The 17,198-nt window shown below is 45.7% G+C and overlaps 1 protein-coding gene across 1 annotated transcript in view; it reads left to right on the forward strand.

Moving 5' to 3' along the window:
• The window catches only part of CLSTN2 (calsyntenin 2), a 470,509-nt gene that overhangs the window by 415,225 nt on the left and 38,086 nt on the right, over positions 1 to 17,198 (forward strand). The window contains exon 8 of the mRNA XM_060196589.1: positions 2,281 to 2,402. Coding sequence (XP_060052572.1) covers positions 2,281 to 2,402 — 122 coding nt within the window. The remainder of the gene's footprint in view (positions 1 to 2,280; positions 2,403 to 17,198) is intronic.

Here is a 17,198-nt window from a genome sequence, read left to right on the forward strand (position 1 = left end):
AGAAAAATCAGATTTCCTAATGATTTTTTGGCAAAGACTAAGAATTGGTGCCTCACTGTCACCAGAACTGCCTGCCTAAGAGGCATTTGGACACCCTCTGATCACCAAGACTCAATGTTGCTCAAGAGGGAAGAAGGAGATAGAGAGGAAGAGAGAAGTCCCCCCAGCCACAGGGTCCTGCAAATGATAACAAGTGGCATCAATAAATATATTTTTAAAACAGCTCATTACTGGCACAACGGAAATTGAAAGTTTTTTTTCTCTAACTTGAAATAAGTCTACAAATATCACCATGTCCTAAATTAAAAGTGAAAAACAGAAATAAGTTAAAAATTGATTAAGGAATATATATATATATATATATATATATATATATATATATGAAAAAATTTTCAAGTTATAAATGCAACATCTTTGAGCAAAGAACATGGAAAACAGGAAAGCATGAAAAGGGACTCACAAATGATCTAAAATCCTAACACTTGGAATTACTTCCTAATATTCTGTATATTTAACTACCAAATTAAATTAATTTTATTTCAATGAATATATGGGATTTCCTTACAATTTGTAATCTACTTTTTCCCAGCACATGTAATATCATTGCATTAATCTGTTCCCTTTAGTTAACATTCGGCCAGATGATTTTCTGTGATGATAATATCGCTTAAAGATAGGAGGGCCAGGCAGTGGCGCACCTGGTAGAGCACACGTTACCACGCATAAGGAGCCAGGTTCAAGCCCCCAGTCTCCATCGATAGAAGAGAAGCTTCACAAGCAATGCTTCATGTGTCTCTCTTTCTCTCTCCATCTCTATCTCCCCCTCCTCTCTCAATTTCTTTCTGTCCTATCAAATAAAATGAAAGAAAAAGAGAAGGTTATTGCTAGAAACTGTGGATTCGTTGTGCAAGTACTAAGCTTTAGTGATAACCCTGGTGGCAAAACAAGCAAGCCAACAAATGCAATAAAAATTAACTACCAGTCTAAAATCCTGCTGTGTGATAGTACATCACTTGACTGGCTGCCTTTGGTTAGAAATATAGATGGTCTTACTTTTTTAAATTCATTCATTCATTCTTTTTTTTTTTTTGCCACCACCAGAGTTACTGCTGTGACTTGGTACCTGCACAATTTCACTGCTCCCAACAGCTGTACAACCCCCCCCACACACACACACACATTTTCGCCTTTATTTTTATTTTTGATAGTGAGAGAGAATTTGAGAATGATGGGGGCAAATAGAGAATAAGAGAGAAAAGGAGACATCTGCAGTACCACCTCACTGTCCATTGCTTGTGAAGCTTCCCCCGTGCAGGTAGAGACCAGGTTCTTGAACCCTGGACCTTGCATACGCTGGCATGAGCATTCTGCTGGGTGAACCACCACTCAGCCCCAGAGCACAGGTTCTTTTTGTAAATTTATTTTTTAATTTATTTTGGGTAGAGACAGAGAAATCAAGAGGGGAGGGAGATAGAAATAAAGAGATATTGGAAGCACTGCTTCACCAGTCATGAAGTTCCTCTTCCGACAGGTGACAACTGGGGGATTGAACCCAGGTTCTTGTGCACTGTAATATGTGTGCTCAATCAGGTGCACCCAGCTTCCAGAGCACCAATTCTAAAGTCAGAGTTTTGTTATGAGACTTCTTTTCTTTTCTTTTTAATTTTTTTTTGGTCTGTTATTTACTTAGGGTAGAGACTGAGAAATTGAGAGGGAATGGGGAGGGAGCAGGTGAGAGAGAGAGAGTCACCTTCTTTACCTCTTGTGAAGCTTCCCCCTGCAGGTGGGGGCTGGGAGCTTGAACCCAGGTCCCTGCACATTGTAACATGTGTGCTCTACTGGGTGCACCACCACCCGATCCCATGGGATTTCTTGAATCTTCCTCTGCCACCTCAGTGAACCTCACTAGGTGTGTTCTAGAACATTCACCGAATTTTAGGACGTAGTAGATAGCTTACCTGGTAGTAAACCACTTTATCATGCACAAGGACCTGAGGTTGAGCCCCCAACATCACATGAGGGCAAGAGACATGACACTGGATAGAACGGTGCTATGGTGTCTCTCCTATCTGACTCTACCCCTCTGTCTTCTGTCTGAAATTAAAAGGGATCCATTGGGAGAGGTGGACTCATGAAGGTGTGAAGCCCTGGTACAAAAACAAACAATAAATAAAAAGCCAGTCACCAAAGAGAAACCCAACACCTTTGTCCTTTGAGGGGTGTTGAGTGTGGCTATAGGAAACTCCTCTGGCCCTCTCACCTGCCTACTTCTCTCCTCAGAGATGAACCGGCATCACTATGCTCTGTATGTGCACAATTGTCGCCTGGTCTTCCTGCTGCGGAAGGACTTTGACCAAGCTGACACCTTCCGCCCCGCTGAGTTCCACTGGAAGCTGGACCAGGTAGGCAGCCTCCTGCCCGCCTGCTCTCCCCTTGCAGGACGGGCTGGGGCACCCTGCTGTGGATAAGAGGGGAAGGGACCCCAGTTCTGGTCACGTGCTTATTATATTCAGAAGTCATTTCCTAGAAGCCTTGTTGGAGTTGTGGAAGGTCACACATGCACCTGCCTGCATGTGTCTCCTCTCTTCTGCTTCTCCTGGTCCCCAACCTGGCTCTAATCCTTCCTGGCATATTTATATATCACCAATGCCTGCTGCCTCCTCTCTGACACTCCATTCTCTCCTCTGGGTGCCTGCAGCCTCACTTATGACAGTGGCTTAACCAGGACTGGGGCCTTTGAAGACCAGAGTGACATGGTGCAGTGTGCATGGTCCATGCCCTTCCTGAAAGGGGACCCTCTGTGGTTCCCTCCAGAGCTTTGTGGCCTTAGATCACAGTGGCCACTGAGTCACACTGGTCAGTGACCAGCAAAGAGCCTGGTTGGAGTCAAAAGCTTTGAAGTGACTATTTCCCAGGCCATCATGTAGTGCTGGGGTGGTAGAGGGAGGCTTATATTCCTGGCGGCCTTCATGTGGGTCTAAGGGGCTGCGAAGATTTAAAATGGGGTTAACTGACTACCAGGGACAGGGAGTTTGGAGTGATTCTGATTCAACCAGGTGCTTGTTCTCTGACTCCATGGATGGGTCCCCACTGCTCTGTTTGTTCTTTCTGCCCAAGCCTTGTGGTTTCCTGGGACCCCAGCTCCCCCCCCTTTTTTATTATTCTATAATTCTTTTTAAATTTTATTGAGACGTTTACAATATATATAGTCTTTGACACAGAGGCACAACCTTTCATCTTCCCTTGATTGGTGCCTAGGAGACACGCCAGTTCTCCAATGACCCTTCATTCTGTCCCTTTCCCTCCTTCCGCAGAGTCCTTTGCTTTGGTGCAAGATGCCACACCCAGTCCAAGTTTCACCTTCTGTCCCCTTTACTGTCCTTTATTCTTAAGTTCCACCTATATGTCTTTCTCTTGCTGGCTTGTCTCACTCAACATGATGCCTTTAAATTATCTTCCTCCTAAACTCAGCTGGCCTCGGGCCAAGTGTTGCATAACCCTTGGTAAGGTTTCAGGGAGAAACCAAAGAGCCCAAACAAGAGAAGATTCAAGTTGCACGTTTTGCATCCTAGCAGGAGAGGCCACTGGTTAAAGGCCTCTTAAACTGCCATGTGGTTCTCTTGGCAGTTGACACTAGGCTTTTAGAGGTACGGAGAGAACACTTGACGGGGACCAGAGGGGTTGCAGCTGTGTCTGCTCTTGTGGTTTTTGGGGGGGTCTGCAGGAGTCCTGTGTTCTGGGCCTTCCTCCATGTTGCTGGTCTGGAGAAAGATGCAGAAGGGCTGGAGAGATGTGGACTGTCCTGACTGCCACTGTCTTGACACGTAGCCTTGAATCATGACCCCTTGGGGAAAAAGAGCAAGGAAGGCATTTTTTGGGGTAAAACCCTGCTCAGTGATTGGGAAGAGGGAAAGAGAGAGCTGGGGAGACTGTGTGGTGGGTGTGTGTGGAGGAACAAGTATGAATCAGACAGACTCCATCCTGGGTGGCCAAGCTCATCACACCTCTGTCCCTCCACAGCCACTGTGTCCTTCCTGCTCTCCCTGTGCGGGTCCCCAGCTCCCTGAAGTAGAACATTAGCCACAGTGCAGCCTCAAGCAGCCCGGGCAGAAATGCCGCTGGTGGGACTGTTGTCTGAGCCCCACTGCCTCAGCTCTTCCAGTCAGTCCCATCCTGCGGGACTCTTGCTGTGAAGAGAGAGCACCAGGATCAGTGTACACTCCTCCGAATCAAGAGATCGGTGGTCTGCAGAAATGATGGGACTCTGGCACTGTTTATTTACTCAGTAATTTCCTGGCATTCTCAGTTACCGTTTCAAGTGCCATGTGTCTTCTCTGAGATGTTGTAAGATACATAACAGCAACTGAGACAAATTAAGTCAGTTCTGCATCCTATGGGTTTTGAATATGAGCACTGCAGTTCTGGGCAAGGGTCATTACAGGTGCCCTGTTGCATTTTCTAAGACCAGACCTCAGACTCAGAAGCAGTAGGAGAGAGTAATGAAGTTGCAGGGACTAATATTAAAAATAGGCAAGACAAAAAATCTGACAGTGCAGACAAAGATGTAGTGAGCTGAGCAATTTGCTTCCCAAAGAGGCGAATGGCAGGAAGGACTAAGCATCATAGAACACCTTCCAGAAGACTCTGTCTGATCTTGGACCCATCACTGGTGCCTGCTCTATGCTAGACCCTCTACCAGGGTGAACCGGCGCTCACCTCTGCCCCAGCTCCACAGAGAAATACAGGATGCCAGAGACTAATCAAACTTGCCTATGGCACATAGTAAAACCTGGCTGGAGTCTGCCCTTGCCACTACACCATGCTGCCTTTCGTGTTTTCATTTCTCAGTAGACAGCAGAATTATGGCTGGAATGCAAACTGGTTCCCCTGAACCAAAATCATCAGGTCTTCACTGTGGCCATGCTGTCTTCTTCCTTGTTCTGATTTCTGCAAGAAAATAGAACAAGATGGGTGGCTTGTATGAATGGCATTTATTCCAGTCGCTCTGAAGGCTGGGAAAATTAAGGTCAAGCTGCTGGCCAGTCCCTGTTCATTGGACTCTCTTCCCCGATTGAGGACAGCTGCCTTCTCTGTATCCCCACACCATGGAGAGAGCACTGGTGTACCTCTCCTCAGGCAGGAGGCCTATCATACTAGGAGTTTACTCTTAGGATCTATGAGTTCCTAAATGCCCAGTCTACCAACATTCACTTTGAAAGTTAGGGCTTCCACATAACCTGAGGGGTCTGGGCTCCACACAGCTCCTCCTAAGCCTCTGCCTGGTGCCTCCAGTCAGCCACCATGTTCTCATCACTGATGCCCATATCCTGGGAAGCCAGTACATGGAGACAAGCACCTTCTCTCCCTGCATTTTCTGCCATGCTGGATTCTGGAAATGTCTAAACAAATCCAACCTAGACCATTCTTTCTCTGAAAAGAGCCTCACCCAGCAGGGAAACTGGTAGGGCTGAGGAGGCAGTGAGAAGCTCCACCTGGAGGCCTTCTGGAGCTCACCCCATACTGGGCCCCTCAGTGTTGTGCCACAGTGTTTTCTCCAAAGCCAGAAGAGCCCATGGGACCAGTAAGCATAGCTCAGAATGACAGCAGTCAGGGCCCGAGGTGGCTCACTGGGTGGGTCACCCATGTTACCATGTGTGAGGACCTAGGTTTGAGTCTGCAGCCACACATGGCCGTGCCTGCCAGGGAAGAAAGCTTCCCAAGTGGTGGAATGGAGCTGCAGTGTCTCCTCTCTGTCTCTTACTCTTTGTCAAAAAAGGAGAAAGTGGGGAGTAAGGTAGTAGCACAGCGGATTAAGCGCATGTGGCACAAAATGCAAGGACCAGCTTGAGGATCCCTGTTCGAGCCCCCAACTCCCCACCTGCAGGGGATGCTTCACAGGCGGTGAAGCAGGTCTGCAGGTGTGTATCTTTCTCTCCCTTTCTCTATCTTCCCCCTCCTCTCTCCATTTCTCTCTGTCCTATCCAACAATGATGACATCAATAACAACAATAACTACAACACTATAAAAACTAATGGAGAAAGTGGCCAATAGGAGTAGTGGAGTCATGTAGACACCAAGCCCTAGAGATGACCTAATGACCTTAAAAAAAAAAAAAGATATCCTGGGAGCACCTCCTTCCTGTGAACTCATGGGAGCAGCCTGTGGATTGGGGGAGGTGGGGAGCCCCATCTATGCTGCCCATTGGGCAGACAGGTCCCAGGTTCAGGGAGCCAGGGAACTCACACTGCTAAGAGAAGGCCATCACCCAAGAGGCCAAGCTGGCACAAGGAGAGGGAGGGAAGGCACATCCCCAAGTGTGGATGAGGCTGATCAGTGTGTGGGGGCAGAGGCCACTTCTTCCCAAGAGTGAGCTCTGGTGACAAGTGGGGGATACCATCCACTGAGGGGATCCCCTGCTTCCATAGTCAACACAGCCTGAGCCTGGCACTTGCAGTCAGGACTTCCTTTAATTCTCCCAAAGAACGTGTGCTAGAGTCTTGACATGGGGAGACTCCACAGCTGCAGGGAGGCCCCTCTCCTCCATGCTCCCACCTGCTCTACCTGGCTCGAAGGACGGTCAGCCCAGTCCCAGCTCAGCAATGATCTCGCAAGATCAGATTTGGCTTTACATCCTCAACATCTGCCTGGAGTTAATGGATGCATGTCCCCATATTCAAAACCAGTGTCTCCTGTTTACTGTTTCTGATGATTTTTTTTAGTCTTTTATTTTATGTATATTACAGAGAGACAGAGAAATTGAGAGGGTGGGGGAGACAGACAGGGAAAGAAGTTGAGAGACACAGCACTGCTCTACTGCTCCAGTAGCTTCCTCTCTTTTAAGTGAGGACCAGGGACTTGAACCTGGGCCCTTGTGCATGGTAATATGTGCATTCAACCTGGTGCACCATCACCCAGCCGATAATTTACTGTTAAAAAATAAAAAAAAAAAAGAAGGAAATCATATCCACTGGATTAAAAAGGCCTGGTGAGCTCAATCCCCTTTTGGATGGTGAACAAAGACACTTCTGCCTTGGGGTGTTCTCTGTGTATGCAGCAGTGGCTCTGTTCTCATCCCCTCTAGGGATATGGAGCCAGTAGAGGGGAGGGTGAAGCCTCCTTGGCATCAGGTCCATATATCTGCATGCACAATAGGAAAGGCATTTCTGGGGCTGGGAGCACACATTGCGCACATTGCCGGGCACAAGGACTCAAGTTCAAGCTCCTGGTCCCCACAAACAGCAGGGCATCTTCATGAGTGGTGAAGCAGGTCTGCAGGAATCTGTCCTTATGTGCCATTCTCTATTTCCCCTTCTCTTTCAATTTTTCTGTCTCTATCCAAAAATAAAACAGTAATGAATAATAATGAAATGACCCCCCTCTACATAATGTGAAGACAGGCCATGAGCAGAGTGGAGCCCACATGTGAAATGGGGGAGTCTACTGCCGGCTCCCTGCACTTCATTATGAGACAGGAGGTAAAGTCTTTGGCTTCCGGGTGCGGTGGGAAAAAAAAAAAAAAAAAGAATTGGAGCCAGAATGACTTGACTTTGTTAACTTTGTATCCAGCCCCTCCTTTGCATTTTATATCTGACCAGGTCTGTTTATTCTGTGGAGCTGGGGTCTCCAGCATATGCACTATCACCACTCCAGGACCGACTTTTTCATTCATCTTGAGAAGCAGAGAGAAACATAGAGGAAGAGGAAAGAATCCAAGGCACTGGAGCTTCTCCGGGTGCCATGGATTTGCCACGGGGTGCTGGGTTTGAATATGGGCATGATAAGGTACAGGCCTTACCGAGCGAGCATTCTTTCTCTCAGTACTTGCATTCTGATTCTAATAAATTCTAATAGGCTCAGGATGAATAATGGAAGATGTAGTAAGGTGCTTTCTACCTGTCTTATATAATAAAATAGAGGGAAGTTGAATATGACCTGAAATATATACACCATGAGGGCAGAAGACATTACTATTGACTTTAGGGAGATTACACACGATTACATGAATTCATCGATATCTGTTCTTACGTATTAAGAACGAGGTCACAGCTATCATTCTAGAAATGTATTCCAGATTCTGGCTTTTTAGGAACCCTGCCTTAGTGTCTATTGAGCTAATGCCCAGTTTGCCCCCGAGACTCTATTTTGAGCAGACCGCCCATCCCATAAGATCAGAGATGCAGTGAAGTCCTTCAGGTAAGACCCCTATCTTTAAGGAAGGGAGTCTTGAAATGCACCAGCCCTGGAGGCCCAGCAGTGCTCTTCCTTGGTGAGGCCTCCCTCCCCCATGTCCTCCTGCTCTCCTGAGTCATCTGTTTCCACCCATAGTGTCTAAACATCTACATTTTGCTGCACTTACTGCTCATTAGTGTAGCTAAAGGGAGCACCCCTTAATTATGCCTGTAGATAATGCACGTCCTCCATCACTCTGACAGTCGGTGCAGGTTTCTGAGGAAGGAGGCCTCCTTGCTGGGAAGCAGCTGTGACTCCCCTCGCTGACTCACTGAGAAGACGGCAGCTTTCTGGAAGCAGCAGAAGTAGAATCACAAGACGCAAAAACTTTGTATTTGCATTAACTCCTTGTAACCTTGGATGCGAGAAGTGCCAGACACTGTCCCAGAAGCCCCTCTTTTCACTCCTGTGTATGTTTATCTTGTTGAGAAGGTGGACATGCAACATGGGGACACTAGCTCTCCACTGAGTCTTCTCCCTCTTCCTCCAGCCATCGGCCTCAGTGAAAACTTATAGGAGTGGCTTGCTTAGTACAGTTCCAAGCACAGGCAGAAGGTGCAAACACTGTGCTGCCACCTCTATGCCTGACTCTGGAAACTGTGGAGAATGTGTCACCTGCCAACAAGGCATTGCTTCTGCCTTCCTGGCCGGTTACCTACTCATGCGTCAAACCCTTTCTCCAGGTTCCCATCCCTGATGAAGACTTTCTTGTAACTCTCCCCCATAGAGGATTAACTTCACATGCCATGGGAGTTCCCAGAATTTTACTACAGCTTTTCTTCCCCTAAATTTAATGTCCCTAACTTATTTGCTGTCTATTTCCTCCAGTACACTGGGATAGCATGTCCTTAATATTTCATACAGTGTCTATACATTCAATAAATGCTCCTTACATTTAAAAATATTTATTAGGTTGGGCAAAAAGAAACTGAAAGTGGAGGAGGAGATAGAGAGTGAGAGAAGATACACCTGCAGCACTGCTTCACTACTGATGAAGCTTCTCCCCTGTAAGTGGGGACTGAGACCTTGATCCAGGGTCCTTGAACATATGCATTCAACCGGGTATGCCACCACCCAGCCCCCCTTGATTTTTCATTTAAATGAGCTATTACTGAATGTCTTAGTCAGATGTCCTATAGTATGGTTCTCAAACACTCCCCTTCCCCTCCACCCACCAGCACCACTTTGCCTATGTAAGTATCATCAAAGGACAGGGGGAAATGTCCCCAGACTACAAGATGGCCTTGGACAGGTGACTGGGTGGCCAGCCTCTCGTGGATCCACCCACAAAATTCTGTTAGACAACAAAAAGGAAGAGACTGTTTTTTGCATGACAGGGATGGGGCTCAAAACCAAGCTAAGTAAAGTTAGACAACAGATTAGGAATCTCAACACGGCTGTAACCCCAGAATCCAAGAGAAAGTCAGAAAACAGCCAGCCCACCTTGTGCCAGACCCCCTGCATCCACCAGATATCTCTTCTCTGGAGTGTTATTGGGGACTCTCCACCTGTTCCCAAGAAAAAGAAACCTTCGCTTTCAATTCAGCAGTCATAACATCTCCCTTATTGCTCTGTTAGCTACCAGGTACCACTCACCTTGCTTAGAAATAGAGCTTGGTGTCAACCTCAGAATGTTTGTAATGTGCTTTTTTTTTTTTTTTTAAAGAACTACATGGCTTTCCATCAAACACAGCTTTTTCAAATGGTTTCATGAAAGCCACAAATGCAAGAGGACGATGATGCTTCAGCTACATGGGCAGAAGTAGAAGCACACATCCCTATTATCTAAACTGGCATAGAAAGAGAGCCTGTAATTGAGGGGTGATTGTGAATTGAGGCCTGAATGACTTACAAAGCTATCTGAGGTCACCCACTCAGTTTTGCATCTGTAAACATATGCATAAAAGGAGCCTCACAAGCCAAGAGCAAAAACGTACCTTCAGGTTTATTCCTGAAGGCCAAAAATAGCCCTCTGTCACAACGAGCAAAGATGTGTCATGTTTGGAGACAGCACAATCAGGATGAAAGTGTTCTGTAGTGGGACAGCACACAGAGCCAGGCAGCGTCATTTTTCAGCCTGGTTATGTGCTCGATGAAACTCTGAAGTGAATACACTAACCTTCCAGGGGTAGGGAGAGGGAAAACTGCAGTTTCTGGAGGCTTCCAGACCTGAGGCTCCAGTTTGCAACTCAGCTCTGCCCTCTCTCAGCTGTGTGACTTTGGATGAGTCCCTGTACCTCTCTGAGCCTTCCTTTCTTCCTCTGTGATTGACAGAAAGGTAATAATGGCAGGTTCCCAGAGATGTTCCTGGGGATTAAATCAAACTGTGATGTAAAGAAAGGTTGAGGAAGCCCAGGCAACAGAACATTTAGCCCCTGGGGACCAGGCAGTAGTATCACACCAGATAAAGGATACGTGTTACCATGCCCTGCACAAAACAACCAGGTTCAAGACCCCAGTCGGACCCTACAGCTTCATGAGCGGTGAAAGTGTGTTGAGGTGTCTCTATTTCAATTTTCCTCTCTTTCCCCTCACCCCCTCTCAGTTTCACTGTCTCTATCCAAAATAGAAAGAAAAAGAAAAGAAAAATGGCCACTGGGAGTGGTGGATTCATCATACAGGCATACAGCCTCAGCAATAACCTTGGCAATAAAAAATAAGATAAAAATGAAGTGTTTTCTTGGGTCAGGACCATCAAATACTGGCCTGGAGGGATCTGGGAAGACAATGCTGAGTAAAGCTATGCTTCCTCTCTGCTGTCATCTTCAGAGCTGTGGCCTTAACTCATCACTTTTGCTAAAAAGAAACTAAGGTTTCTTGGAGAAATAGCTGCTCTGGAACTTGGGGCAGAAAAGGAACAATGAGAATGCAAGTCCAGTTGCCCATCTGCAGGGAATGCAGGGAAGGCTGGCATTATAGGCAGTGTCTGAGTATACCAGGAATGACAGTCAGTTTGGAAACATCTGCAGGATAAAAGTGCTGGCTTCATCAACAGGTAAACTGCCAAGCCTAGAAAGCCATGGAGAGGGGATCTCCAGATGAAAGGAGACTAGAAGCTATGACCCTTTAGTTGGGGGTGGGCCAGTGAAGCTACACTGCATTGCGTAGGGACACAGAACTGGATGATAAATCTGGATGGAAATGAAGAGTGGGAACATCAGGATTGTGGGTCCTCCCACAGGAGGAGAGTGAATGCAGTGGGGAGAGGACTCCTGAGTAGCTGGTCAAACTCTTTGCGTGCTTGGACAATGGCTAGGAGGATAATGGTCCACTGGATAAATTTACTATGCCTTCACTTGCTTTGAGTGACTCTGTACATCTTGTTTTTCTAATTTGTTTACTGGTTCTGTTGGGAGAGAGAGAGACCACAACACCAAAGCTTCCTTCACTGTGGTGGAGGTGTGCACATAGCAAAGCAGCACACTATCCAAGCTATTTTGCCTGTCCTTCTCCATGTCCTGTTTTATGCTGCAATGAGTAGAAAAGAAGTGATGAGTGATAAGCCCTACTGTGTGCCAGAGGCTCTGCCAGATTCTCAATGGGGAGGATGGAGTGTGATCAGAGAAGCGGGCAGTTAGAAGACACAGCTTGAGCTAAGAGATGCATATATGACAAACTGCAAAGGAAGGACCCCCCCAGCCCTCCCCTCTTTGAGGTGCAGGGAAGCTTTGCAGTTAGACGTCCCTGTCACACATTGGACCATTCTGAGCCCAGAGGGTAACACTGACACTGTCTCAGGCTCTACTACAACCTGTCCTGACCAATTGGCCAGCAGATAGAATAACTGAGCCTCTTTACAAGGGATAGGTGGGGGGGTCTCCATTCAGAGGCCCTGGAGAGGAAGGACAGCTATGTGTGTATGCACTCAGAGGACAAAGATTCTCGTGAGAGCAAAAAGCTGTGGAGAGAAGCAAGAACAGGTTCTGGGCAGAAAGCCCAAGGGTTATGGGGTGGGAACTGCGAGCTGGGTCATATGAGCATGAAGCACCCAATTCATGTCAAGTGGTGTCAACTTAGATGGTTGGTCATTGCCACTGTTTTCACTTTGTTTTGTAGAGACTAGAGTCAGTTTGTATCTGTCCTGGAGGGCTCTGGGAGTCAAGACCTTATTGGAAATGAAACAGTATCCTGTGGGGAGCTCTGCTGTGAAAGTTAGCCTGGCTTAGTGTTTAATTGCAGGCATTTCTGCACTTGCCTTTTGAGGTTTGAGTATCAGCTCTGTCGTTACTGGCTGTGCAGTCTTGGGAGAGCTAAGTTTCTTGTACCTCATTCTCCCTCCTGTAGGATGAAAGAATGTGATGCTTTCCCTATAAGGATCAGAGCATTAAGTGTGACAGTACAAGTGCCAAGGGAGTGTTCTGTCTAAAGGAGCAGTGAGAAGAATCCTTCCCCCACCATCCAGCACAAGGGTCCCCCTGCTGATCTTTCTGGAACCTTCCATGACACTGCTCTTGGGCTTCCCAGTTCCTGCTTGATAATACTTGATCCCACCATTGAGAATCTAACTATTGCTTAGCTCTAAGTGCCATCTAAGATATTAAGGTCAAATCTTCTTTTTTTAAAGAATTTATTTATTTATTTATTCATGAGAAAGATAGGCGGAGAGAGAAAAAGAACCAGACATCACTCTGGTACATGTGCTGCCAGGGACTGAACTCAGGACCTCATGGTTGAGAATTCAGTGCTTTATCCACTGTGCCACCTCCCAGGCCACGGTCAAATCTTTTTTAAAAAATGTTTTGTGGGGAGTCAGGCTGTAGTGCATCGGGTTAAGCGGGGGTGGCGTGCAACAGACTCCAAGCCTGCAATGTCTTCAAAGCCTGCTCCTAGAAGATGGAACTTTTTCTATTTGTGGCTTTACTAGAACAACAGCTAGGAAAGGTCCGTGTGGATCACACTGTGCTTACAGTTTAAAAAAATGTGCAGGGAGTTGGGTGGTAACGCAGCAGGATAAGCATACATGACACAAAGTGCAAGGACCGGCTTAAGGATCCCGGTTTGAGCCCCTGGCTCCCGACCTGCAGGGGAGTCACTTCACAGGCGGTGAAGCAGGTCTGCAGGTGTCTGTCTTTCTCTCCCCACTCAGTCTTCCCCTCCTCTCTCCATTTCTCTCTGTCCTATCCAACAACGACAACAACAATAATAACTACAATAAAACAAGAATGGCAACAAAAGGGAATAAATAAATAAATATTTTTAAAAAGAGAAAGAATTTTTTGTTATTAATAGTTCATTACAAGATTATAAAATTACGATGTATAGTTCCACACCATACCCACCACCAATGTTCTGTATCCCCTACCTCCTAAAGATAATCACCATAGTTCTTATAAGTCTTACAGTTTGCTTGCTTCTGTTTTGTTTGGATTTTTTTTTTTGGGGGGGCAAGGTCCTGTAAATCAGATCTCTAGATTCCATATATGAGTGATAGTAGTTGTCTTTCATCTCTTTACTTATTTCACTAAGCCTAATCACCTCCAGTTCCTTCTATTTTGTCCCATTGGACACAATACTATATTTTTTATTGCAGAGTAGTATTCCATGGAATATATATCCCATAACTTCTTTATCCAGATCAGCATTTAGGCTGCTTCCACTCTCTGTCTATTGTGAATAATGCAGCTAAATACAGCTAAATAATGCATTTGTTCCTTTTAATTAGTACTTGAGTGTCCACTGCATAGATGCCTAAGAGTGAGTCATAAGGTAATTCCATTTTTATTTGTTTAAGGACTCTTCTTACAGTCTTCCAAAGGGGAAGTGTCTGTCCTCTCTTTATCTGTCTTACCATATTTATCTTTGTCATTATCATGATAAAGATAAAGAAGACTATAAAAAGTATGAAGGGCTACGAAGATAACATAACAGTTATGTTAAAAGTCTTTCCTGCCTGAGGCGCAAAGTTCCCAGGCTCAATCCCCAGAACTGAACTCAATCCCCAGAACATCAGAAGCCAGAACTGAGTGATGTTCTAGTGACCAAAAAAGTGTGAAAGTACATTCTACCATAGTCACTGGTTGCAGTGACGGTAGAAGCTACCAAGTGGCCCTGCCCCTCTTTTTCTCTCAAATTGATGCTTCTGATGCTGGGACTCACCAGAGAGGCACCTGCCATAGTGTCCCTCCAAAGCCTCTTCATGCTTCCTAATTCTATTTACCTTCTGATGACTGTATCCTCACAAACCACATCCAGTCTGACTTGGGTGAATAGGGGGTCAGTAAAACTCCACAGGTTATGGACGGGAAGGTGACTCACCTGGTAGAGCACACACTTTTCCATGTACAGGGAACCAGGTTCAAGTCTCTAGCCACCACACGGGATCACCCTACCGAGGGAGACCTTCATGAGTGGTGAAGCAGCACTCTGGTGTCTCTCTCTTTGTCTCTCCCTCAGTCTCTCACCCTCTATATTAAAAAAAAAAAAAAGTCTGCTGGGAATAGTGAAACCCTGATGGTAAATAAAAAAACAAGAATTTGCTCATCAAATTACACCTAAAAAGAATCATGTTCCCAAGGTACCACTTTTCTGTACCTCTACAGTGTCCCCCAGTGGCTTTGACATTGTGCTTAAGGATAAATGGACCACAAACCACTTGTCACCTCTCTTTCCACAAGTTGATCTTGAGCTTGCTTTTCCTTCCCACTCTCATGTTACCATGCTCCAGGATCCAGGTTTGAGCCCTGGGCCACCACCTGCGATCAACTCTAGGGTGGGGTGGGGTTGGGGGTTGGGGTGGTCTTCAAGAGGGGTGGAACTGTACTGAGATGTCTCTCCTTCTTTGTCTCTTCCTCCCTCTCTTTGTCTCTCTGTCTCTTTCCATCTATCTAGGGGAAAGAAATAAAACAGCCACTGTGTAGATGTTTTATTAGTTTTATTAGTCCTTGTGATAATTGTAGTTGAATAAATAAAGAAATATAAAAAATAACTAATAAATATTAAAGGTCAGAAACACATTTGCTTCACTGATAAATTGTTTAAGGACCAAGAAATATATGAGAATTGAAAAAGCAAACCAAACTCTCTCTCTCTCTCTCTCTCTCTCTCTCTCTCTTCTCTCGGACTCAAAAAGCATGAGGACCCTGGTACCTCTATCAACCCAATCCCAAGCTTTTAGAGGGTAAACACTAAAATAATGTACATTTGAACATTAGGAAGACACTCAGAACATCTGTGAGAGTGAAAGGAAGATTCTAACAGACTTGGCCCACCCCACCACAGAATCAAAGCAGGTCACTCCAGCAGCAATGTCCTGCCATGAACCTAACAACTAGAGAGTGACAGAGGATGACAAGCTGGGGTAAGTTGACCTGAGTCAGAGTGAGGGATCCATATTCTTCTTTACGTGCCTTGAATCAGCACTATGTTGCCACAGTCGGGCTGCCAGCTGGCTCTGCAATTTCTGAGGAAGCATCTAGAACCCAGGAGACCTGGGCTCTGGCCCTAGACACCCCCCTGTCCCACCCCTTATTTGCATCTGATGAAATGTGTGCACTTCTGCAAGTCTTACTCTCCCATTCCGCCCCCCCCCCCCCATTAGAAGCATGTAAGCCTCACTCAGTCATCCTCCCAGAGACTCTGAGGAGAAAGTGGAAGAACCTTGTGGACCACTTTGAGATAATAAAGTATTATTTCATTAATGGGAGGTGACGAGTACTATTGCCATTAATGATCGTTATGAAGCATCTGCTAATAATATAAATGAATCCTCAGTCTGCTGATGGGAGTGTCATAGGTATAAAAAAATACAAGACCTAAATTAAGGAGTTTAAAGGCAAGATGACTATGGTTGAACACCAGTCTTGGTGTTCTTACTTCTAGTTGAGTGTGGGATGATAGGGGACCAGGTTCTTTCTCTCAGCAATCCTTGAATGTCATGCCTGGTAACTACTTTATTCTTTCTTTCTTTCTTTCTTTCTTTCTTTCTTTCTTTCTCTCTGTCTTTCTTTCTTCCTTTCTTTCTTCCTTTCTTTGTAAAGGATGACAGGAGAGAGAAGGAGAGGCACTTGCATCACTGCTCATGAAGCTCCATCCCACCCCCACCCCAAACTCCCACAACTGAAGGCTTGAACCGAAGCCTTTGCACTTGATAATATGTCCACTCAACTGAGTGAGGCACCACCCAGCCCAGCCGTTGCTTTATTTTTGAAATGGCAATACTGGCCCTCCTCCTTTCTATGATTGCAGCAACAAACAGACAGCATAGGGGATATACATTTGCTTCAGAATTAATCAGTATGTTTCCAGGTTGATGGTGGTTGATTACCATGCTCTTCCTGTGGCTCAAAAGCCCCAGTTCTCCTATTGCTGACAGAACAAAAGCAATTTAGGTCTTCTGGCCTCAGTTCCAAATGTGTCCTTTCATCTCCGTCCTCCTCTCCTCATATTACCCAAATCAGTTTGATGCTTGCAAGCCCTGTGCTGTCTCCTTCCCTCAGGTGCAATCAGATACCCTGCCACCCTCCACAGGGTTAACCTGGCATAGCATACAGTCCTTTGCCACTCATGAGTCAGCACCTACTCCTGTCTTCTCCTCAATTTCATGGCTATACCAGCAGTTCTTTCATTCACAAAGCATGATACACATTCAGCGAATGCCTGCAGGTGTGAATGAATAGGGAATGAGTGAATCTCCAGGTGCCTCAAACTGAATCTCCACTTTGGCAACAGAAAAGACAGGTAAATGAATAAAGGCATGAGATGTTTTGCTCCATTTACCTGGATTTTCTTCCCTTACCATCTATTCTAGTGCAATCTTATGTCTGTTAATATCACTCTAAATACTGCTTCCTTGTAATCAGTATTCACCTTTCTGCTCCTTGGGCTCTCATGGTGCTTTGGTTCCTAACACTCATGGTATTGCCATCATATTTGATTCTTAAATTTTACTTACTTATTCCTTTTTTGTTTCCCTTGTTGTTTTATTGTTGTAGTTATTATTGTTGTTGTTATTGATGTTGTTGTTGTTGGG

Source organism: Erinaceus europaeus, chromosome 1, assembly GCF_950295315.1.
Source record: "Erinaceus europaeus chromosome 1, mEriEur2.1, whole genome shotgun sequence".
NCBI lineage: Eukaryota > Metazoa > Chordata > Mammalia > Eulipotyphla > Erinaceidae > Erinaceus > Erinaceus europaeus.